The 24,177-nt window shown below is 48.2% G+C and overlaps 1 protein-coding gene across 3 annotated transcripts; it reads left to right on the top strand.

Annotated features, from left to right (window-relative positions):
- The first annotated feature begins 1,903 nt into the window (after positions 1 to 1,903).
- HMOX2 (heme oxygenase 2) lies at positions 1,904 to 23,782 on the top strand. Of its 3 annotated transcripts, none has more exons than XM_063935421.1 (6): positions 1,904 to 2,046; positions 5,430 to 5,541; positions 6,774 to 6,891; positions 20,183 to 20,674; positions 22,006 to 22,126; positions 22,242 to 23,782. In XM_063935421.1, the coding sequence occupies exons 2-6, from the start codon at positions 5,462 to 5,464 to the stop codon at positions 22,367 to 22,369; spliced, it is 939 nt and encodes a 312-aa protein (XP_063791491.1). In that variant the 5' UTR covers positions 1,904 to 2,046; positions 5,430 to 5,461; the 3' UTR covers positions 22,370 to 23,782. The 3 variants fall into 3 exon arrangements, with proteins under 3 accessions (XP_063791491.1, XP_063791490.1, XP_063791489.1); XM_063935420.1 differs by lacking the exon at positions 1,904 to 2,046 and adding an exon at positions 2,111 to 2,132; XM_063935419.1 differs by lacking the exon at positions 1,904 to 2,046 and adding an exon at positions 2,408 to 2,435.
- Positions 23,783 to 24,177: the final 395 nt, after the last annotated feature.

Here is a 24,177-nt window from a genome sequence, read left to right as displayed (position 1 = left end):
GGCTGCGGGATGGGGAGGTTAGGGTTAGGCTGTGGGATGGGGAGGTTAGGGTTAGGCTGCGGGATGGGGAGGTTAGGGTTAGGCTGTGAGATGGGGCTGCAAAATAGGGAGGTTAGGGTTAGGCTGCGGGATGGGGAGGTTAGGGTTAGGCTGTGGGATGGGGAGGTTAGGGTTAGGCTGTGAGATGGGGCTGCAAAATAGGGAGGTTAGGGTTAGGCTGCGGGATGGGGAGGTTAGGGTTAGGCTGTGGGATGGGGAGGTTAGGGTTAGGCTGCGGGATGGGGAGGTTAGGGTTAGGCTGCGGGATGGGGAGGTTAGGGTTAGGCTGTGAGATGGGGAGGTTAGTGTTAGGCTGCGGGATGGGGAGGTTAGGGTTAGGCTGTGGGATGGGGAGGTTAGGGTTAGGCTGCAAGATGGGGAGGTTAGGGTTAGGCTGTGGGATGGGGAGGTTAGGATTAGGCTGTGGGAGGGGAGGTTAGGGTTAGGCTGCAAGATGGGGAGGTTAGGGTTAGGCTGCGGGATGGGGAGGTTAGGGTTAGGCTGCGGGATGGGGAGGTTAGGGTTAGGCTGCAAGATGGGGAGGTTAGGGTTAGGCTGCGGGATGGGGAGGTTAGGGTTAGGCTGCAAAATAGGGAGGTTAGGGTTAGGCTGCGGGATGGGGAGGTTAGGGTTAGGCTGTGGGATGGGGAGGTTAGGGTTAGGCTGCGGGATGGGGAGGTTAGGGTTAGGCTGTGAGATGGGGCTGCAAAATAGGGAGGTTAGGGTTAGGCTGCGGGATGGGGAGGTTAGGGTTAGGCTGTGGGATGGGGAGGTTAGGGTTAGGCTGTGAGATGGGGCTGCAAAATAGGGAGGTTAGGGTTAGGCTGCGGGATGGGGAGGTTAGGGTTAGGCTGTGGGATGGGGAGGTTAGGGTTAGGCTGCGGGTTGGGGAGGTTAGGGTTAGGCTGCGGGATGGGGAGGTTAGGGTTAGGCTGTGAGATGGGGAGGTTAGTGTTAGGCTGCGGGATGGGGAGGTTAGGGTTAGGCTGTGGGATGGGGAGGTTAGGGTTAGGCTGCAAGATGGGGAGGTTAGGGTTAGGCTGTGGGATGGGGAGGTTAGGATTAGGCTGTGGGAGGGGAGGTTAGGGTTAGGCTGCAAGATGGGGAGGTTAGGGTTAGGCTGCGGGATGGGGAGGTTAGGGTTAGGCTGTGGGATGGGGAGGTTAGGGTTAGGCTGCAAGATGGGGAGGTTAGGGTTAGGCTGCGGGATGGGGAGGTTAGGGTTAGGCTGCGGGATGGGGAGGTTAGGGTTAGGCTGCAAAATAGGGAGGTTAGGGTTAGGCTGCGGGATGGGGAGGTTAGGGTTAGGCTGCGGGATGGGGAGGTTAGGGTTAGGCTGCGGGATGGGGAGGTTAGGGTTAGGCTGTGGGAAGACGTGGACTACGATTGGGAATAGTAACCTGTGTCAAGCGCAGCGGGGCACCTTGCCTGAAGCAAAAAAGGTGAAAAAACTCATGTCGACCGTATGTCATGTCGACCTAGATTAGAACATGTCGACCTAGAGTCCCTGTAAAAGGGATAATATGGTCACCCTAATAATAGATAGATAGATAGATAGATAGATAGATAGATAGATAGATAGATAGATAGATAGATAGATAGGTAGATAGATATATTTAGCTATAGAGGTAGATACAGATATATATATATATATATAGATATATAAAAATATATAGAGATATATAGGGATAGATAGGTAGATAGATAGATATAATATGTCCTCATTCCTCACTATAGTGTGCCTATATCTGGCTACCTTTAGTGTCTTTGGTCATTTTGTTTACTTGACAATAAAGCTTGATGTTAAAAAAAAAAGTGACAGTAAACGCTTCTCTGAAAGCGAGGCCACGCCCCCCGATGCCCGTTTCTATGGGAACCAGCACTTCCTGTTTTCGGCCTAATTCCGCGGTGTCAGGTTACTCTCGGGGACGGGTTACCGGGTGAGAGATCGCTGCGTCACCGGTGAAAGTTCAGACAGAGGGAGACCCCGGAGCCGCAGCTCATCTGGTGAGGAGGTGATCACTGCCTGGCGCCGGTATACCACTGCCCTCTGTGTGCTAGCTGCAGGGGGACTACAAGTCCCAGCATGCCTGGTAATCATGTCTCCTGCGAGCTGTAGGGAAACTACAAGTCCCAGCTTGCCACGAAGAGATAATCAGGCGGTGCCCTGGGGGCTATAGGGGAACTACAAGTCCCAGAATGCTAGTCAGAGGTAGTAAGGTTGTGTCCTGGGAGCTGTAGGGGAACTACCAGTCCCAGCATGCCATGCAGAGGTAATCAGGTTGTGCCCTGGGAGCTGTAGGAGGAACTGCAGGGCCCAGCATGCCGCAGAGAGATAATCAGGTTGTGTCTTTGTAGCTGCAGGGGAACTACAAGCCCCTTCATGACGGGCAGAGGTAATCAGGCTAAGCCCTGGGAGCTGTAGGGGAACTACAAGTCCCAGCATATCAGATGGAAGGTTATGATGGGAGTTGTAGTTCCCCAGCATCTGCCCAGTCCCAGATGCTAAAAACAGGTTTATATGATTGTTATAAATGATGCTACTGTCACTACCCTCTGTGGTTACACTGCTCTGTATTACACATGCTGTGCTGTGTGACAGGTAATAGGTAAGAGTGCTCCCTACCGTACATTATGTAGTATTAGGATAATGTTCCCTTCTGTATATCATGGAATAATGCACCTTACTGTACACTGTATGGCATAGTGCTCCTTACTGTACACTGTATGGCATAGTGCACCTTACTGTACATTATATGGCATAGTGCTCCTTACTGTATATTATATGGCATAGAGCTCCTTACTGTACACTGTATGGCATAGTGCTCCTTACTGTACACTGTATGGCATAGTGCACCTTACTGTACACTGTATGGCATAGTGCACCTTACTGTACATTATATGGCATAGTGCTCCTTACTGTACATTATATGGCATAGTGCTCCTTACTGTACATTGTATGGCATAGTGCACCTTACTGTACACTGTATGGCATAGTGCACCTTACTGTACATTATATGGCATAGTGCACCTTACTGTACATTATATGGCATAGTGCTCCTTACTGTACATTGTATGGCATAGTGCACCTTACTGTACACTGTATGGCATAGTGCACCTTACTGTACATTATATGGCATAGTGCACCTTACTGTACATTATATGGCATAGTGCTCCTTACTGTACATTGTATGGCATAGTGCACCTTACTGTACACTGTATGGCATAGTGCACCTTACTGTACATTATATGGCATAGTGCACCTTACTGTACATTATATGGATTATGCTATACCGTACAATGGGGCAGATGTATTAACCTGGAGAAGGCATAAGGAAGTGATAAACCAGTGATATGTGCAAGGTGATAAAGGCACCAGCCAATCAGCTCCAATATGTAAATTAATAGTTAACAGCTGGCTGTTCCATTTATCACCTTATCACTGGTTTATCACTTCCTTATGACTTCTCCAGTTTAATACATCTGCCCCATTATATGGAATATGCCACACTGTACATTATATGTAATAATGCTCCCTACTGTACATTATATGGATTATGCCATACCGTACATTATATGGAATATGCCATACTGTACATTATATGGAATAAGGCTCCTTACTGTACAATGTATTGAATAATGCTCCCTACTGTACATTATAAGTAATATGCCATACTGTACATTATATGGAATAAGGCTCCCTACTGTACATTATATGGAATATGCCATACTGTACATTATATGGAATTCAATATGCCATACTGTACATTATATGAAATAAGGCTCCTTACTGTACAATATATTGAATAATGCTCCCTACTGTACATTATAAGTAATGATCCCTACTGTACATTATAAGTAATGCTCCCTACTGTACATTATATGGAATATGCCATACTGTACATTATATAGAATAAGGCTCCTTACTGTACAATATATTGAATAATGCTCCCTACTGTACATTATATGGATTATGCCATACTGTACATTATATGGAATAATGCTCCTTACTGTACAATATATTGAATAATGCTCCCTACTGTACAGTATATTGAATATGCCATACTTTACATTATATGGAATAATGCTCCCTACTGTACATTATAAGTAATGCTCCCTACTGTACATTATATGGAATATGCCATACTGTACATTATATGGAATAAGGCTCCTTACTGTACAATATATTGAAAAATGCTCCCTACTGTACATTATAAGTAATGCTCCCTACTGTACATTATATGGAATATGCCATACTGTACATTATATGGAATATGCCATACTGTACATTAAATGGAATAATCCTCCTTGCTGTACATTATATGGAATAATTCTCACAACTATATATTATGTGGATATTAGATGTCACTGGGGATTTTCTTGACATATGGATTCAAGATATCTGAGGCAGCTTCCAATATCTGTCATGCTGTACAGGGCACATTTATATTACTCTATATTATACATAAATTTTCCTACTTGGCTATAATGCATATATCATTGACAGACAGTAGTGTATGCAATATGGCAGATTGCTGATCCAGATGTTTGTCAGCACCTCTCCCATAGAGCTCGCAATCTATCCGATATGGACAATGTCCATGGTGCCTGTCTGCACGGTATGGAAAACTGTGTGATTCTGTCCTGATCATACACAGATAATGTGACTGCGTCACCTGCTCCCGCTGCACTTTATCTCGTGTGATCACAGGTAGCTGGGAGCATTCTCTCCAAATCCCTTTGTTCCTGCTTTGGGTAGTAATTGATTATTCTGTTAAAAAGTCAGTAGCTGAGCTGGTACGTTTCACTGCTTGTTCGGCACTGGGTAAGCCTGGCGGCAGCACGGAGACCCAGCACCAGCTGTGGCTGCCCTTATTTACAGGCTGCTGTTCACCTGCTCCCCTGTGTACGTGATGTACAGCACAGACTAAGGAAAGGCAGTCTTGTGGGTGAGAGGGACGAACGTAGCTGAGCAGGCTGTAGGTAGAGAGCAGATCCAGGCTTTGTTGTCCACCAGTAAACGCGTCCTTTGTGTACACTGCCGGGTGAAACTGGTCAGCGGCAGGCATTTTAAGGGGTTTATCCCAAATAGAAGAGGGGATTTGTATCTCACAAAGGGGTAGGTTTATCAAAGTTTGGAGAGAGATAAAGTACCAACCAATCAGCTCTTAACTGTCATTTGTTAACACCGTCTGTAATATGACAGTTAGGAGCTGATTGGCTGGTGCTTTATCTGTTAGAGTTTTGATAAATCTCCCCCTGTGTTAGATTGTATATCCTTTGTTCATCCTTTTAGTTTGTTTTTCACATGCTTGCTGTCTGAAACAAATTTGTGCTTTTCCGTACTTTCATTTTTAAAATGGGCTTTAAATGATTTTTCTTCCATACAGATTATCGCCCAGTAAGAGCCATATCTACGGGGATGGAGAAGGTCGACAAGGTAGAAGGAAGAGGTCTTTATGAAGCTGCCCCGGGTCAAGGCGAAGAGAATCCGCATCTCGTGTAAGTGTCCTCATGTTACAGCTGGCCAGCCAGTATTTATATATACGGTTATTTTCACGTTTAGATTGTTAGCCTTGTGGACGGACACAGTTGTCTTATTTCGGTAGGTGACGTTAAACCTCACTGCTTGAGATCGACCAGAAAGAGATCAGTGGTCTGAGACCTATGTAAACAACCTGTCTTTCCAGCTGTGATTGATTTGGCTTGCTGGAACTTGTAGTTACACATTTTGTAGAGACGGAAGTACCAGCCGCTGATCAGAGTAGTGTTTAGATTAAAATGCACACGGCCCTTCTGAAAAAACGTCTGGGCTGGAGAGAATAATATGTGATTCAGAACATCTAGGATATAAACGTGAAGAGCCACAGTTTTGGGGATCTTGGCTATATATTTAAAGCAGCAATATCAGGTTGGTAATCACCGCTTTAAGGGGGTCATTCCGAGTTCGCTCGCTAGCTGTTTTTAGCAGTCGTGCAAACGCTATGCCGCCGCCCCCTGGGAGTGTATTTTAGCTTAGCAGAAGTGCGAGCGAAAGGATCGCAGAGCGGCTACAAAATAATTTTGTGTAGTTTCAGAGTAGCTCCAGACCTACTCAGCGCTTGCGATCACTTCAGACGGTTCAGTTCCTGTTTTGATGTCACAAACGCGCCCTGCTTTCGCCCAGCCACGCCTGCGTTTTTCCTGGCACACCTGTGTTTTTCCGAACACTCCCTGAAAACGGTCAGTTGACATCCAGAAACGCCCACTTCATGTCAATCACTCTGCGGCCAGCAGTGCGACTGAAAAGCTTCGCTAGACCTTGTGTGAAACAACATTGGCCGTTGTGAAAGTACGTCGTGCGTGCACATTGCGACGCATGCGCAGAAGTGCCTTTTTTTGCATCATCGCTGCGCAGCAAACATTTTCAGCTAGCGATCAACTCGGAATGACCCCCTAAATCCACAGCCGAGATCCCCAAAATAAGAAGCCAGGAAAGATGTTCATAAATTCACCTCCGCACAAACCATTTTCCATTCCGTGTTTTGACTCCAGATATCCGCATTATTTGCTGTAGGGAGAACATTATCTAATATATTGCAGATCCAGACCCAGAGTCATAGAAGAGCATAGTGTACACTCTCACAAGGCGTATTACTACAGCGCAATGTTCAGACCCCATAGTCCTCCTGTCTGAGTTATACTATTGGCTGGCTGAACTGTTACTGATTTCTCGGCCATGGATGTTCCCCTAGACCCACAGACCTGTCAGAGCTGCTCAAAGAGGGAACAAAGGAGTCTCACGAGAAGGCGGAGAACAACAAGTTTGTGAAGGATTTCCTGAAGGGTCATATCAAGCCGGAACTATTTAAGGTATGGTTCGAGGAGGGCGGCTGGGCTTTGTTTTTTATAAAGATAATGTTGAACCTTTCCATGGGAATCACAGATAACACGGAGTATAAATATTACCGACCTTCTCAGGCCAAATCTAAACATTCTCAATTTGGTTTTCTATTAGTTCTGTTACACAGTTAGGGCCAAGGGGGGAATCGAACCCAGGACCTCAGTGCTGTGAGGCAGCAATGCTCACCATTACTCCATCCATGCCGCCGTAGTATGAGCCGTTGTTTCCTGCTTAAGTGGGTCGATGCAGAGATCATTTTCCTCCTGGGTACTCAGATGTATTAACCTGGAGAAGGCATAAGGAAGTGATAAACCAGTGATATGTGCAAGGTGAGAAAGGCAGCAGCCAATCAGATCCTAACTGTTAATTTACATATTGGAGCGGATTGGCTGGTGCCTTTATCACCTTGCACATATCACTGGTTTATCACTTCCTTATGCCTTCTCCAGGTTAATACATCTGCCCCGCAGTGATTATGTTGACATGTATAATGGGTTAAATTGTGAAAAATGGTACGTAGACTTACTGTCTATGTCGATATTCTGAATGTCGACCCTACAAAGCGTCGTATGGGCAGTACGAGGTCACTTATTTCCCCAGACAGAAGAGGTAATAACTGCAGACTGGGAACGGGGGCCATAAACTGGAGACTTGTGCGTAATATATAGGACTTGTGGCAGCATTACCATCCTAAGAAGATGTACACGGCCAGCGACTGAAAGAGGAAGTCTGCGCCACTCCGCCTTAACATCTTCGATTTGAGGGACAAGATGTAGGGGTATGACGTTAGTTGTGGAGGGGAAAGCTGAATCCCCAAATATTTAAATTGTGTACCCCACCTAAGAGGGAAGTCTGCCTGGTAGCAGTAGACAGGTATCCGGTTTCTAGGTGGACAGTCATTAGATCAAGCACTATTGGTCACTAGGTAGACATGTACTAGGTCGGCATGAGTTTTCCACTTTTGTTTTTCCTTTTTTAATTCTGAGTTGATCGCAGCAGCAAGTTTGTTAGCAATTGGGCAAAACCATGTGCACTGCAGGGGGGGGGCAGATATAACATGTGCAGAGAGAGTTAGATTTGGGTGAGTTATTTTGTTTCTGTGCAGGGTAAATACTAGCTGCTTTATTTTTACACTGCAATTTAGATTTCAGTTTGAACACACCCCACCCAAATCTAACTCTCTCTGCACATGTTACATCTGCCCCCCCCCCTGCAGTGCACATGGTTTTGCCCAACTGCTAACAAATTTGCTGCTGTGATCAACTCAGAATTAGGCCCACAGTGCACTATTTGTGGTTCCCGGTCACTTTACGAAGAAAACGGCACTATTTCTCTAACGTCCTAGTGGATGCTGGGAACTCCGAAAGGACCATGGGGAATAGCGGCTCCGCAGGAGACTGGGCACAACTAAAAGAAAGCTTTTAGACTACCTGATGTGCACTGGCTCCTCCCACTATGACCCTCCTCCAAGCCTCAGTTAGATTTCTGTGCCCGGCCGAGCTGGATGCACACTAGGGGCTCTCCTGAGCTCCTAGAAAGAAAGTTTATTTTAGGTTTTTTATTTTACAGTGAGACCTGCCGGCAACAGGCTCACTGCATCGAGGGACTAAGGGGAGAAGAAGCGAACCTACCTGCTTGCAGCTAGCTTGGGCTTCTTAGGCTACTGGACACCATTAGCTCCAGAGGGATCGACCGCATGGAACTGGCCTTGGTGTTCGTTCCCGGAGCCGCGCCGCCGTCCCCCTTACAGAGCCAGAAGCAAGAAGAGGTCCGGAAAATCGGCGGCAGAAGACATCGGTCTTCACCAAGGTAGCGCACAGCACTGCAGCTGTGCGCCATTGCTCCTCATGCACACTTCACACTCCGGTCACTGAGGGTGCAGGGCGCTGGGGGGGGGGGGGGGGGCGCCCTGAGCAGCAACAAAAACACCTTGGCTGGCAAATATATCACAATATATAGCCCCAGAGGCTATATATGTGATAAATACCCCTGCCAGAATCCATAAAAAAGCGGGAGAAAAGTCAGCGAAAAAGGGGCGGAGCTATCTCCTTCAGCACACTGGCGCCATTTTCTCTTCACAGTGCAGCTGGAAGACAGCTCCCCAGGCTCTCCCCTGTAGTTTGCAGGCTCAAAGGGTTAAAAAGAGAGGGGGGGCACTAAATTTAGGCGCAATATTGTATATACAAGCAGCTATTGGGAAAAATTCACTCAATATAGTGTTAATCCCTAAATTATATAGCGCTCTGGTGTGTGCTGGCATACTCTCTCTCTCTGTCTCCCCAAAGGGCTGTGTGGGGTCCTGTCCTCAGTCAGAGCATTCCCTGTGTGTGTGCGGTGTGTCGGTACGGCTGTGTCGACACGTTTGATGAGGAGGCTTATGTGATGGCAGAGCAGATGCCGATAAATGTGATGTCGCCCCCTGTGAGGCCGACACCAGAGTGGATGGATAGGTGGAAGGTATAAACCGACAGTGTCAACTCCTTACATAAAAGGCTGGATGACGTAACAGCTATGGGACAGCCGGCTTCTCAGCCCGCGCCTGCCCAGGCGTCTCAAAGGCCATCAGGGGCTCAAAAACGCCCGCTCCCTCAGATGGCAGACACAGATGTCGACACGGAGTCTGACTCCAGTGTCGACGAGGTTGAGACATATACACAATCCACTAGGAACATCCGTTACATGATCCCGGCAATAAAAAATGTGTTACACATTTCTGACATTAACCCAAGTACCACTAAAAAAGGGTTTTATGTTTGGGGAGAAAAAGCAGGCAGTGTTTTGTTCCCCCATCAAATGAGTGAATGAAGTGTGAAAAAGCGTGGGTTCCCCCGATAAGAAACTGGTAATTTCTAAAAAGTTACTGATGGCGTACCCTTTCCCGCCAGAGGATAAGTTACGCTGGGAGATTTCCCCTAGGGTGGATAAGGCGCTCACACGTTTGTCAAAAAAGGTGGCACTGCCGTCTTAGGATACGGCCACTTTGTAGGTACCTGCTGATAAAAAGCAGGAGGCTATCCTGAAGTCTGTATTTACACACTCAGGTACTAGACTGAGACCTGCAGATAGTGCTGCTGCAGCGTGGTCTGTAACCCTGTCAAACAGGGATACTATTTTGCGAACATAAGACGTCGTCTTATATATGAGGGATGCACAGAGGGATATTTTGCCGGCTGGCATCCAGAATTAATGCAATGTCCATTCTGTCAGGAGGGTATTAGAGACCCGACACTGGACAGGTGATGCTGACTTTAAAAGGCACATAGAGCCTTATAAGGGTGAGGAATTGTTTGGGGATGGTCTCTGGGACCTCGTATCCACAGCAACAGCTGGGAAGAAAATTTTTTTACCTCAGGTTTCCTCACAGCCTAAGAAAGCACTGTATTATCAGGTACAGTCCTTTCGGCTTCAGAAAAGCAAGCGGGTCAAAGGCGCTTCCTTTCTGCACAGAGACGGGGGAAGAGGGAAAAAGCTGCACCAGTCAGCCAGTTCCCAGAATCAAAATTCTTCCCCCGCTTCCTCTGAGTCCACCGCATGACGCGAGGGCTCCACAGGCGTAGCCAGGTACGGTGGGGGGCCGCCTCAAAAATGTCAGCGATCAGTGGGCTCGCTCACAGGTGGATCCCTGGATCCTTCAAGTTGTATCTCAGGGGTACAAGCTGGAATTCGAGGCGTCTCCCCCCCGCCGTTTCCTCAAATCTGCCTTGCCGACAACTCCCTCAGGCAGGGAGGCTGTGCTAGAGGCAATTCACAAGCTGTATTCCCAGCAGGTGATAGTCAAGGTGCCCCTACTTCAACAAGGACGGGGTTACTATTCCACACTGTTTGTGGTACCGAAACCGGACGGTTCGGTGAGACCCACTTTAAATTTGAAATCCTTGAACACATACATAAACAAATTCAAGTTCAAGATGGAATCGCTCAGGGCGGTTATTGCAAGCCTGGAGGAGGGGGATTACATGGTATCCCTGGACATCAAAGATGCTTACCTACATTTCCCCATTTACCATCCTCACCAGGAGTACCTCAGATTTGGGGTACAGGTTTGCCATTACCAATTCCAAACACTGCCGTTTGGACTGTCCACGGCACCGAGGGTCTTTACCAAGGTAATGGCAGAAATGATGATACTCCTTCGAAAAAAGGGAGTTTTAATTATCCCGTACTTGGACGATCTCCTTATAAAGGTGAGGTCCAAGGAGCAGTTGTTGGTCGGAGTAGCACTATCTCGGGAAGTGCTACAACAGCACGGATAGATTCTATACATTCCAAAATCACAGCTGGTTCCTACCACACGCCTACTGTTCCTGGGGATGGTTCTGGACACAGAACAGAAAAAAGTGTTTCTCCCGCAGGAGAAAGCCAAGGAGCTGTCATCTCTAGTCAGAGATCTCCTGAAACCAAAACAGGTATCTGTGCATCACTGCACACGAGTCCTGGGAAAAATGGTAGCTTCTTACGAAGCAAAATTCCATTCGGCAGGTTCCATGCAAGAACCTTTCAGTGGGACCTCTTGGACAAGTGGTCGGGATCGCATCTTCAGATGCATCGGCTGATAACCCTGTCTCCAAGGACCAGGGTATCTCTACTGTGGTGGCTGCAGAGTGCTCATCTTCAAGAGGGCCACAGATTCGGCATACAGGACTGGGTCCTGGTAACCACGGATGCCAGCCTTCGAGGCTGGGGGGCAGTCACACAGGGAAGAAATTTCCAAGGACTTTGGTCAAGTCAGGAGTCGTCCCTACACATAAATATTCTGGAACTGAGGGCCATTTACAATGCCCTAAGTCTGGCAAGGCCTCTGCTTCAAAACCAGCTGGTACTGATCCAATCAGACAACATCACGGCAGTCGCCCATGTAAATCGACAGGGCGGCACAAGAAGCAGGATGGCGATGGCAGAAGCCACAAGGATTCTCCGATGGGCGGAAAATCACGTCTTAGCACTGTCAGCAGTGTTCATTCCGGGAGTGGACAACTGGGAAGCAGACTTCCTCAGCAGACGCGACCTACACCCGGGAGAGTGGGGACTTCATCCAGAAGTCTTCCAACTGTTGGTAAACCGTTGGGAAAGGCCACAGGTGGACATGATGGCGTCCCGCCTAAACAAAAAACTAGATATTGCGCCAGGTCAAGGGACCCTCAGGCAATAGCTGTGGACGCTCTAGTGACACCGTGGGTGTACCAGTCGGTTTATGTATTCCCTCCTCTGCCTCTCATACCAAAGGTACTGAGAATAATAAGAAAACGAGGAGTAAGAACGATACTCGTGGTTCCGGATGGGCCAAGAAGAGCTTGGTACCCAGAACTTCAAGAAATGATATCAGAGGACCCATGGCCTCTACCGCTCAGACAGGATCTGCTACAGCAGGGGCCCTGTCTGTTCCAAGACTTACCGCGGCTGCGTTTGACGGCATGGCGGTTGAATTCCGGATCCTAAAGGAAAAGGGCATTCCGGGGGAAGTCATTCCTACGCTGATAAAAGCCAGGAAAGAAGTAACCGCAAACCATTATCACCGTATTTGGCGAAAATATGTTGCGTGGTGTGAGGCCAGGAAGGCCCCAACAGAGGAATTTCAGCTGGGTCGTTTTCTGCACTTCCTACAGTCAGGAGTGACTATGGGCCTAAACTTGGGTTCCATTAAGGTCCAGATTTCGGCTCTGTCGATTTTCTTCCAGAAAGAACTGGCTTCACTGCTTGGAGTTCAGACATTTGTAAAGGGAGTGCTACATATTCAGCCCCCCTTTTGTGCCTCCTGTGGCACCTTGGGATCTCAACGTGGTGTTGAGTTTCTTAAAATCACATTGGTTTGAGCCACTTAAAACTGTGGATTTGAAATATGTCACGTGGAAAGTGGTCATGTTATTGGCCTTGGCTTCGGCCAGGCGTGTGTCAGAATTGGCGGCTTTGTCATGTAAAAGCCCTTATCTGATTTTCCATATGGATAGGGCAGAATTGAGGACTCGTCCCCAGTTTCTCCCTAAGGTGGTATCCGCTTTTCACTTGAACCAACCTATTGTAGTGCCTGCGGCTACTAGGGACTTGGAAGATTCCAAGTTACTGGACGTAGTCAGGGCCTTAAAAATTTATATTTCCAGGACGGCTGGAGTCAGGAAAACTGACTCGCTTTTTATCCTGTAGGCACCCATCAAAATAGGTGCTCCTGCTTCTAAGCAGACTATTGCTCGCTGAATTTGTAGCACAATTCAGCTGGAGCATTCTGCGGCTGGATTGCCGCATCCTAAATCAGTAACAGCCCATTCCACGAGGAAAGTGGGCTCATCTTGGGCGGCTGCCCGAGGGGTCTCGGCTTTACAACTTTGCCGAGCTGCAACTTGGTCAGGGGCAAACTCGTTTGCTAAATTCTACAAATTTGATACCCTGGCTGAGGAGGACCTTGAGTTCTCTCATTCGGTGCTGCAGAGTCATCCGCACTCTCCCGCCCGTTTGGGAGCTTTGGTATAATCCCCATGGTCCTTTCGGAGTTCCCAGCATCCACTAGGACGTTAGAGAAAATAAGATTTTACTCACCGGTAAATCTATTTCTCCTGGTCCGTAGTGGATGCTGGGCGCCCATCCCAAGTGCGGATTGTCTGCAATAATTGTACATAGTTATTGTTAACTAAAGGGTTATTGTTATGAGCCATCTGTTGAGAGGCTCAGTTATGTTTCATACTGTTAACTGGGTATAGTATCACGAGTTATACGGTGTGATTGGTGTGGCTGGTATGAGTCTTACCCGGGATTCAAAATCCTTCCTTATTGTGTCAGCTCTTCCGGGCACAGTATCCTAACTGAGGCTTGGAGGAGGGTCATAGTGGGAGGAGCCAGTGCACACCAGGTAGTCTAAAAGCTTTCTTTTAGTTGTGCCCAGTCTCCTGCGGAGCCGCTATTCCCCATGGTCCTTTCGGAGTTCCCAGCATCCACTACGGACTACGAGAAATAGATTTACCGGTGAGTAAAATCTTATTTTCTCTATCGTCCTAAGTGGATGCTGGGGTTCCTGAAAGGACCATGGGGAATAGCGGCTCCGCAGGAGACAGGGCACAAAAGTAAAGCTTTTACAGGTCAGGTGGTGTGTACTGGCTCCTCCCCCTATGACCCTCCTCCAGACTCCAGTTAGATTTTTGTGCCCGGCCGAGAAGGGTGCAATTCTAGGTGGCTCTCATAAAGAGCTGCTTAGAGAGTTTAGCTTAGGTTTTTTATTTTACAGTGATTCCTGCTGGCAACAGGATCACTGCAACGAGGGACAGAGGGGAGAAGAAGTGAACTCACCTGCGTGCAGGATGGATTGGCTTCTTGGCTACTGGACATGAAGCTCCAGAGGGACGATCACAGGTACAGCCTGGATGGTCACCGGAGCCACGCCGCCGGCCCCCTCACAGATGCTGAAGCAAGAAGAGGTCCAGAATCGGCGGCTGAAGACTCCTGCAGTCTTCTTAAGGTAGCGCACAGCACTGCAGCTGTGCGCCATTTTCCTCTCAGCACACTTCACACGGCAGTCACTGAGGGTGCAGGGCGCTGGGGGGGGGCGCCCTGGGAGGCAAATGAAAACCTTTAAAAAGGCTAAAAATACCTCACATATAGCCCCAGAGGCTATATGGAGATATTTACCCCTGCCTAAATGTACTAAATAGCGGGAGACGAGCCCGCCGAAAAAGGGGCGGGGCCTATCTCCTCAGCACACGGCGCCATTTTCTGTCACAGCTCCGCTGGTCAGGAAGGCTCCCAGGTCTCTCCCCTGCACTGCACTACAGAAACAGGGTATAACAGAGAGGGGGGGCAGAATAAATGGCAATATATTAATATAAAAGCAGCTATAAGGGAGCACTTAATCATAAGGCTATCCCTGTCATATATAGCGCTTTTTGGTGTGTGCTGGCAGACTCTCCCTCTGTCTCCCCAAAGGGCTAGTGGGTCCTGTCTTCGTATAGAGCATTCCCTGTGTGTCTGCTGTGTGTCGGTACGTGTGTGTCGACATGTATGAGGACGTTATTGGTGTGGAGGCGGAGCAATTGCCAAATATGAGGATGTCACCTCCTAGGGGGTCGACACCAGAATGGATGCCTTTATTTGTGGAATTACGGGATAGCGTCAACTCGCTTAAGCAGTCGTTTGCCGACATGAGGCGGCCGGACACTCAATTGGTGTCTGTCCAGGCGCCTCAAACACCGTCAGGGGCTGTAAAACGTCCCTTGCCTCAGTCGGTCGACACAGACCCAGACACAGGCACTGATTCCGGTGGTGAAGGTGACGAATCAACCGTATTTTCCAGTAGGGCCACACGTTATATGATTTTGGCAATAAAGGAGATGTTACATTTAGCTGATACTACAGGTACCACTAAACAGGGTATTATGTGGGGTGTGAAAAAACTACCAGTAGTTTTTACCGAATCAGAAGAATTAAATGACGTGTGTGATGAAGCGTGGGGTGCCCCGATAAAAAACTGCTAATTTCAAAGAAGTTATTGGCTTTATACCCTTTCCCGCCAGAGGTTAGGGAGCGCTGGGAAACACCTCCTAGGGTGGACAAAGCGCTAACACGCTTATCAAAACAAGTGGCGTTACCCTCTCCTGAGACGGACGCACTTAAAGATCCATCAGATAGGAGGATGGAAAATATCCAAAAAGGTATATACACACATGCAGGTGTTATACTACGACCAGCTATTGCGACTGCCTGGATGTGCAGTGCTGGGGTAGTTTGGTCAGAGTCCCTGATCGAAAATATTGATACCCTGGACAGGGACAATATTTTACTGTCGTTAGAACAAATAAAGGATGCATTTCTTTATATGCGTGATGCACAGAGAGATATCTGCACACTGGCATCACGGGTAAGTGCTATGTCCATTTCGGCCAGAAGAGCTTTATGGACACGACAGTGGACAGGCGATGCGTAGAGGAGTTATTTGAGGTCGGTCTATCGGATTTGGTGGCCACGGCTACGGCCGGGAAATCCACCTTTCTACCTCAAGTCACTCCCCAACAGAAAAAGGCACCGACCTTTCAACCGCAGCCCTTTCGTTCCTTTAAAAATAAGAGAGCAAAGGGCTATTCATATCTGCCACGAGGCAGAGGACGAGGGAAGAGACAGCAACAGGCAGCTCCTTCCCAGGAACAGAAGCCCTCCCCGGCTTCTACAAAAGCCTCAGCATGACGCTGGGGCTTCGCAAGCGGACTCGGGGGCGGTAGGCGGTCGTCTCAAAAATTACAGCGCGCAGTGGGCTCACTCGCAGGTAAATCCCTGGATCCTGCAGATAATATCTCAGGGGTACAGGTTGAAATTAGAGACAGAGCCACCTCGCCGTTTCCTGAAGTCTGCTTTACCAACGTCCCCCTCAGAAAGGGAGACGGTTTTGGAAGCCATTCACAAGCTGTATTCTCAGCAGGTGATAGTCAAGGTACCTCTTCTACAACAAGGGAAGGGGTATTATTCCACTCTATTTGTGGTACCGAAGCCGGATGGCTCGGTAAGGCCTATTCTAAATCTGAAGTCCTTGAACCTATACATAAAGAAGTTCAAGTTCAAGATGGAGTCACTCAGAGCAGTGATAGCGAACCTGGAAGAAGGGGACTTTATGGTATCCTTGGACATCAAGGATGCGTATCTCCACGTTCCAATTACCCCTCACACCAGGGGTACCTCAGGTTCGTTGTACAAAACTGTCACTATCAGTTTCAGACGCTGCCGTTTGGTTTGTCCACGGCACCTCGGGTCTTTACAAAGGTAATGGCCGAGATAATATTTCTTCTTCGAAGAAAAGGCGTATTAATTATCCCATACTTGGACGATCTCCTAATAAGGGCAAGGTCCAGAGAACAGCTAGAGATGGGTTTAGCACTATCTCAAGAGGTGCTAAAGCAGCACGGATGGATTCTGAATATTCCAAAATCCCAATTAATGCCGACAACTCGTCTGCTGTTCCTGGGGATGATTCTGGACACAGTTCAGAAAAAGGTTTTTCTTCCCGAAGAAAAAGCCAAGGAGTTATCTGACCTGGTCAGGAACCTCCTAAAACCAGGAAAGGTGTCTGTACATCAATGCACAAGAGTCCTGGGAAAAAATGGTAGCTTCTTACGAAGCAATCCCTTTCGGCAGATTCCATGCAAAGGGATCTGTTGGACAAATGGTCAGGGTCGCATCTTCAGATGCACCTGCGGATAACCCTGTCGCCGAGGACAAGGGTATCCCTTCTGTGGTGGTTGCAGGAGGCTCATCTATTGGAGGGCCGCAGATTCGGCATACAGGATTGGATCCTGGTGACCACGGATGCCAGCCTGAGAGGCTGGGGAGCAGTCACACAGGGAAGAAATTTCCAGGGAGTGTGGTCGAGCCTGAAAAAGTCTCTTCACATAAGCATTCTGGAACTAAGAGCAATCTACAATGCTCTAAGCCAGGCGGAACCTCTGCTTCAAGGAAGACCGGTGTTGATCCAGTCAGACAACATCACGGCAGTCGCCCATGTAAACAGACAGGGCGGCACAAGAAGCAGGAGGGCAATGGCAGAAGCTGCCAGGATCCTTCGCTGGGCGGAGAATCACGTGATAGCACTGTCAGCAGTATTCATCCCGGGCGTGGACAACTGGGAAGCAGACTTCCTCAGCAGACACGACCTTCACCCGGGAGAGTGGGGACTTCATCCAGAAGTTTTCCACATGCTATTAAACCGTTGGGTAAAACCAATGGTGGACATGATGGCGTCTCGCCTCAACAAAACACTGGACAGGTATTGCGCCAGGTCAAGAGATCCGCAGGCAATAGCTGTGGACGCGCGGGTAACACCTTGGGTGTACCAGTCGGTATATGTGTTTCCTCCTCTGCCTCTCATACCAAAGGTATTGAGGATTATACGGCAAAGAGGAGTAAGACTAGTGGCTCCGGATTGGCCAAGAAGGACTTGGTACCCGGAACTTCAAGAGATGGTCACGGACGATCCGTGGCCTCTACTTCTGAGAAGGGACCTGCTTCAGCAGGGTCCTTGTCTTTTTCAAGACTTACCGCGGCTGCGTTTGACGGCATGGCGTTGAATGCCAGATCCTAAAAGGAAAAGGCATTCCAGAAGAAGTCATTCCTACCTTGATAAAGGCAAGGAAGGAAGTCACCGCGAAGCATTATCGCCGTATTTGGCGAAAATATGTTGCGTGGTGCGAGCAGCGGAGTGCTCCGATGGAGGAATTTCAACTGGGTCGTTTTCCTACATTTCCTGCAATCAGGATTGTCTATGGGTCTCAAATTGGGATCTATTAAGGTTCAAATTTCGGCCCTATCAATATTCTTCCACAAAGAATTGGCCTCAGTCCCTGAGGTCCAGATTTTTATCAAAGGAGTACTGCATATACAGCCTCCTGTGGTGCCTAAGGTGGCACCGTGGGATCTAAATGTAGTTTTAGATTTCCTCAAATCCAATTGGTTTGAACCACTAAAGAATGTGGATTTGAAATATCTCACATGGAAAGTGACTATGTTACTGGCCCTGGCTTCGGCCGGGAGAGTATCTGAACTGGCGGCTTTGTCTTATAAAAGCCCTTATTTAATTTTCCATTCGACATAGGGCAGAGCTGCGGACGCGTCCGCATTTTCTCCCTAAGGTGGTATCAGCGTTTCACCTGAACCAGCCTATTGTAGTGCCTGCGGCTACAGACGACTTGAAGGACTCCAAGTTGTTGGACGTTGTCAGAGCCTTAAAAATATACATTTAAAGGACGGCTGGAGTCAGAAAATCTGACTCGCTGTTTATACTGTATGCACCCAACAAGTTGGGTGCACCTGCTTCTAAGCAGTCGATTGCTCGTTGGTTTTGTAACAAAATTCAACTTGTACATTCTGTGGCAGGCCTGCCACAGCCTAAATCTGTTAAGGCCCATTCCGCAAGGAAGGTGGGCTCATCTTGGGCGGCTGCCCGAGGGGTCTCGGCATTACAACTCTGCCGAGCAGCTACGTGGTCAGGGGAGAACACGTTTGTAAATTTTTACAAATTTGATACCCTGGCAAAGGAGGACCTGGAGTTCTCTCATTCGGTGCTGCAGAGTCATCCGCACTCTCCCGCCCGTTTGGGAGCTTTGGTATAATCCCCATGGTCCTTTCAGGAACCCCAGCATCCACTTAGGACGATAGAGAAAATAAGAATTTACTTACCGATAATTCTATTTCTCGGAGTCCGTAGTGGATGCTGGGCGCCCATCCCAAGTGCGGATTATCTGCAATACTTGTACATAGTTATTGTTAACTAATTCGGGTTATTGTTTAGGAAGCCATCTTTCAGAGGCTCCTCTGTTATCATACTGTTAACTGGGTTTAGATCACAAGTTGTACGGTGTGATTGGTGTGGCTGGTATGAGTCTTACCCGGGATTCAAAATCCTCCCTTATTGTGTACGCTCGTCCGGGCACAGTACCTAACTGGAGTCTGGAGGAGGGTCATAGGGGGAGGAGCCAGTACACACCACCTGACCTGTAAAAGCTTTACTTTTGTGCCCTGTCTCCTGCGGAGCCGCTATTCCCCATGGTCCTTTCAGGAACCCCAGCATCCACTACGGACTCCGAGAAATAGAATTATCGGTAAGTAAATTCTTATTTTTTTTGTAAAACAAAACAAAAACCCTCATGTCGACCTAATGACTGTGTCAACCTATTTTAGGTGTCGACCAATAGTGGTCGACTCTATGATCCACACCCCAGTAGACAGGCCGGTAGGGCAGCCGCAGGAGGGCAGGCACCCACCCGCAGGTCCACCGCAGTATGAGATAGCGGATGGGGGCAGAGGAGACAGCGGGCAGCTGCAGAAGAATCACAGCTCCAGTTCCAAGATGGCGCTGTGGTGTCCAGCCCAGGCAGCAGAGCGGGACACGGGGCAAACCAAACCTCTGGGGGGGTCCCAAACTGAAGCCCAAATAGCAGAGGGGGTTCAGGCAGCAGTGAAGTGATAGAAAGTCCCCCAAGTGGCAGCAGGATTAGTAGCTCAGGAGGCTTGGGCTGGAGCGCTCCGGACGCACCTCCTATTCCAGGTACGCCCCCCATTCCCCGGTAACTCCATACATTTAATCCCACTGTAGAGTTGGACCTTTTGTTGGTTACATACTGTAACTGTATTAATGTAAGAAGACCTCTCATTTCTATATCCTCTCTATAATTCTTATTATGTGGTTACAGACTATTGTAGGGACTCAGCCAGGACAGTGTTACAGTACTATTATATAAGAGGGCACAGAGGTAAAGCAGAAAGCATTTGACCCTCATGTTGTGTGTCTCCTGTACACAGTTGGCCACTGTTGCACTGTACTACACCTATTCTGCGCTGGAGGAGGAGCTAGACCGGAATAAGGAGAACGCCGCCATAGCTCCCCTGTATTTCCCGCAGGAGCTACATAGGACGGAAGCTCTGAAGAAAGATCTCAGTTACTTCTACGGGGATGGCTGGGAGGATCTCATCCAGTGCTCCAAGGCCACACAGGCCTACGTGGAACGGATCCACCATCTGGGTCACCACAGGCCGGAGCTGCTGGTGGCTCACGCCTACACACGCTACATGGGGGACCTGTCAGGAGGTCAGATCCTGAGGAAGGTGGCTCAGAGGGCCCTGCGCTTACCCAGCACCGAGGAAGGGATCCAGTTCTACGTGTTTGATAACGTCACTAACTTCCAACAGTTCAAGCAGCTGTACCGGGCCCGGCTGAACGCACTAGACCTGGACCCCGAGACCAAGGAGAGCATAGTGGAGGAAGCAAATGTAGCCTTCCAGTTTAATGTGCAGGTCGGTCAGAATTCCACGTGGACAAGGGACCCCGATATAGGGGGTAATTCCAAGTTGATCGCAGCAGGATTTTTGATAGCAATTGGGCAAAACCATGTGCACTGCAGGGAAGGCAGATATAACATGTGCAGAAAGAGTTAGATTTGGGTGGGTTATTTTATTTCTGTGCAGGGTAAATACTGGCTGCTTTATTTTACACTGCAATTTAGATTGCAGATTGAACACACTCCACCCAAATCGAACTCTCTCTGCACATGTTATATCTGCCTCCCCTGCAGTGCACATGGTTTTGCCCAATTGCTAACAAAAATCCTGCTGCGATCAACTTGGAATTACCCCCATAGAGCAATAGGTAAGGTATGAAAAGTTTTCAAAAACATAACTTTTTATATTCAGTTAAGTTCCTAGCGTACTTTTGGACTTCAGAGAATCCAAGTAGCCCATCCTTGTTGCAGTGGCTTTATACAGTTTTGATGCACAGGATATTACAAATTCTTTGTACAAGCAGAAAAAGGTGCAGGTGCACTATCTCACACTAGCTCAACCTGTAATAACCAGAGGCATTTAGCATAATCCTGGCCAGGGCTATGAGCTTACCCACCGCGCCAAGGTAGCCTCTCATTGGGTAAGTCCCTAACACTAACTAAAGGGGTTCGGGTCCGGGGGGGCAGGATACCCTAAAGTCACCTAGCCAGACAACCCCAGGGCACCGCATGAGTGATACAAATAAAGGGTTAAATAGGTAGGAGCAGTGAATACCACTTGTTCCAACCTGTTTTTTTTTTCCAACCCTGCCTGCTATCCGTCAGTTCATAGGCCGAGTAGTTACATCCATAGTGAGGGATTCATGCATCTGAGTGCTACAGGCAGGAGATACCTGATAGAAGCCCCTCCAGCTCTGCATTGCTGCTGCCCCCTGCTGGCACTGCGACAAGCAGTATTACCGTTAAGTCCTGTTGGCTGTGATCAGGGTGGCAGGATCAGAATTCCTGGTCTGGTTCTTAAGTCATTGTACCATTATAATACGTGTACCTATCACCTACTGCTGGCTGCAGTATGGTGTACTGCACTGATAATACTGCCCACTTACTCACTAGTAATCATTCTCGCCACTGAGGCACGAGGCACCTTATGACTCAGTGTTATATTTTTCTTCCCAACGAATTAATAGCCCCCTCACCTGCCCTATTTATTGCTGAGGGTACGTAGGACAACATCTGGTAATTGGCGAAACACATGGTGCTAACTGTTGTCTTCCATCGTCTGTAAGGTACGACGCCTTTGAATATGTAAAACGCTTCCATATCCTGATCCACGCTTCTTTCCTGCAGGTGTTTGAGGAGTTGGATAAATTAGGGGCCTCAATCCCAGACGAGGCGCAGGGAGCTGGTCTCCCACTGCATGATGGGAAAGGCGATATCCGCAAATGCCCTTATTATGCTGCAAAGCAAGGTGAGTGACTGACAGGCCGGTGAGATTGGCAGAGCGGTGTGACCTGGCAGATGGAGCGGTGTGACCGCACAGATCAATATGCCGTCAGTAACTGTGTTATCCCTCTATCCCACAGGCATTGCCGGCCCGTCAGGGTGTCCATACCACGCCGCACTGGCTCTAGTCAGACGCCCTGAGGTAAAAGCACTTCTAGCAGCCTGTGCCGCCGCCCTGGCTGCCTCCCTCGCCTGGTATCTGATGTGATGCCGAACATACTGCACACAGCATGTCTTCGGGCTTTCAAATGAAACGGGACAAGGAATTTCCACATGACATGAAGGTCCCGCTGTTTCGGCTGCACAGCGGTCAACTCAGCCCACTGCTCCCTATTACATTCCCAGAATCCCCTGTAACTCCCCCCCCCCCTCCCCCCCTTCAGCAATCCTGGACTCCACAACCCGGCACATAGTAGTCACCTGCCTCCACCTCACTGTGTGTCCGCTCCATTCATGGTCTATACAATGCTGTGAAGACATCTTGCCTAATCCATAGACTGCTGGAACTGCCAAAGGGCTCTCAACATGGTGTATTAAGTACCAAACCCCTTTCATGCCAGAAAGGGAGATCACTGAGGGGAATTATCTTACCCTGCCTTGGCCAGGGGTCAGAGAGTACACTGTGGGCTATTGTACATTAGAAACCTCTGGCGCTTAATGCAGTATTGCACTCTATAAGCACAGCATGACGTAACTAACATGCGTGACTTCTGACTAGTGTTACTTAGTGTTTTTCCAAGTGTATTAAGAGGATGTAGCCATAAGAAGCAGACTCAAATATATGCAACGTTCCCAAAGATTACTGTGGGAGTATCGCGGCCGGCTGCTGCCATGGGAGGGTCGTGTAATCTTATTTATTGGGTATTTCAACTCCTCCCTATTTCCCGGACATTTGCACTGTTGTACAATATGGTCGCCCTTTCATCTCCCTATCAGATCGTCTGAATATCGACTGCCACAAAGCCTGGCATTCACGCCTGTCCGATTGGTTGAAGTTGGCATCTGTAGACTTTTCACTTTTATTTTAAATGAAGCTGCTTTTCAATTTTGGTGCATGGTGTATCATGAATCACTGATGGAGTCGCTGCAGAACTAGGATGGTTACAGCACTTTGTACACCGAGAATGTGTACGGGCAGCCCTTTGTACACCGAGAGTGTGTACGGCACTTAACGCTTAATGCTCTTTTAAACTCTGCAGCTGATCTCCACACCATGGAGGCATTTTGTGGTTTGAGCCCAGCATCCATTAGATTGTAGCCTATTGATTCACTGGGGACCAGTCACACCAGTGTGTGCCTCAGCCGTGTCACCGGTTCCCAGCCAGACTATAGGCTGTGGATGTTGGGGTACCCCAGAGAATGGCCATCTCGCTCTGTGTAGATAGAACGGGTCCACTTTCAGTTTGCGGATTAACGGTTGACCTCATCTATTCTCAGTTTTGTGTTTTAAGCATTTCTTGGTTTTTTTGGGTCTTTTTAATCTCTATACAGTTTAAGTACAGAATGATATATTCTAGGTGACTGCAACATTTTAGCACTTCATCCGGCCGAGATGACGAAATATCTTTAAGAAGATAACGTGGTTTTGTTTTTGTGTAACAGAATAAATAGTGTAAAAGGATTTAGCTTGTAATGTGTCATTTATTTTAGTTTATTTTGCTGCATTGACGGTTCCGATGCCTGCGAGCTTTTATTTACTGAATACAGTCATGCGCTGCACCGTGTCACTTACTATCCTGGGAACACTGTTCCGCTGGCGACTGGGGGTAATATTTAACCCTAAACACAGTGGGGGGGAGGCAGTTGAGCAGGTTGCTGGGCATCCGCGAGAATCCATAACGGGATGCGGTCCGACAGTCAGAACCGACCCTCCATAACTTCTCCATATACACACGTGACTCATGGTTTTCTAGTCAATGAATAGCAACATTCACATAGTACCTTACGTTTTGACATCTGTAATGAATAACCTGGCCGTGACAATATACAGATTCAGTATGAATGACCGCCAGACGG

This window comes from Pseudophryne corroboree, chromosome 7 (assembly GCF_028390025.1).
Source record: "Pseudophryne corroboree isolate aPseCor3 chromosome 7, aPseCor3.hap2, whole genome shotgun sequence".
In the NCBI taxonomy this organism is placed as follows: domain Eukaryota; kingdom Metazoa; phylum Chordata; class Amphibia; order Anura; family Myobatrachidae; genus Pseudophryne; species Pseudophryne corroboree.
The sequence above is the reverse complement of the archived record's forward strand: the minus strand, read 5'-3'. Positions and strand labels throughout refer to the sequence as shown.

What these genes read in the sequence shown, in the direction of transcription:
- HMOX2 (XM_063935419.1), top strand. An exon ending in GAAGAGAATCCGCATCTCGT is followed by an intron (nt 5,542 to 6,773) that starts GTAAGTGTCCTC and finishes ATGTTCCCCTAG; the next exon opens with ACCCACAGACCTGTCAGAGC. An exon ending in TCAAGCCGGAACTATTTAAG is followed by an intron (nt 6,892 to 20,182) that starts GTATGGTTCGAG and finishes TCCTGTACACAG; the next exon opens with TTGGCCACTGTTGCACTGTA.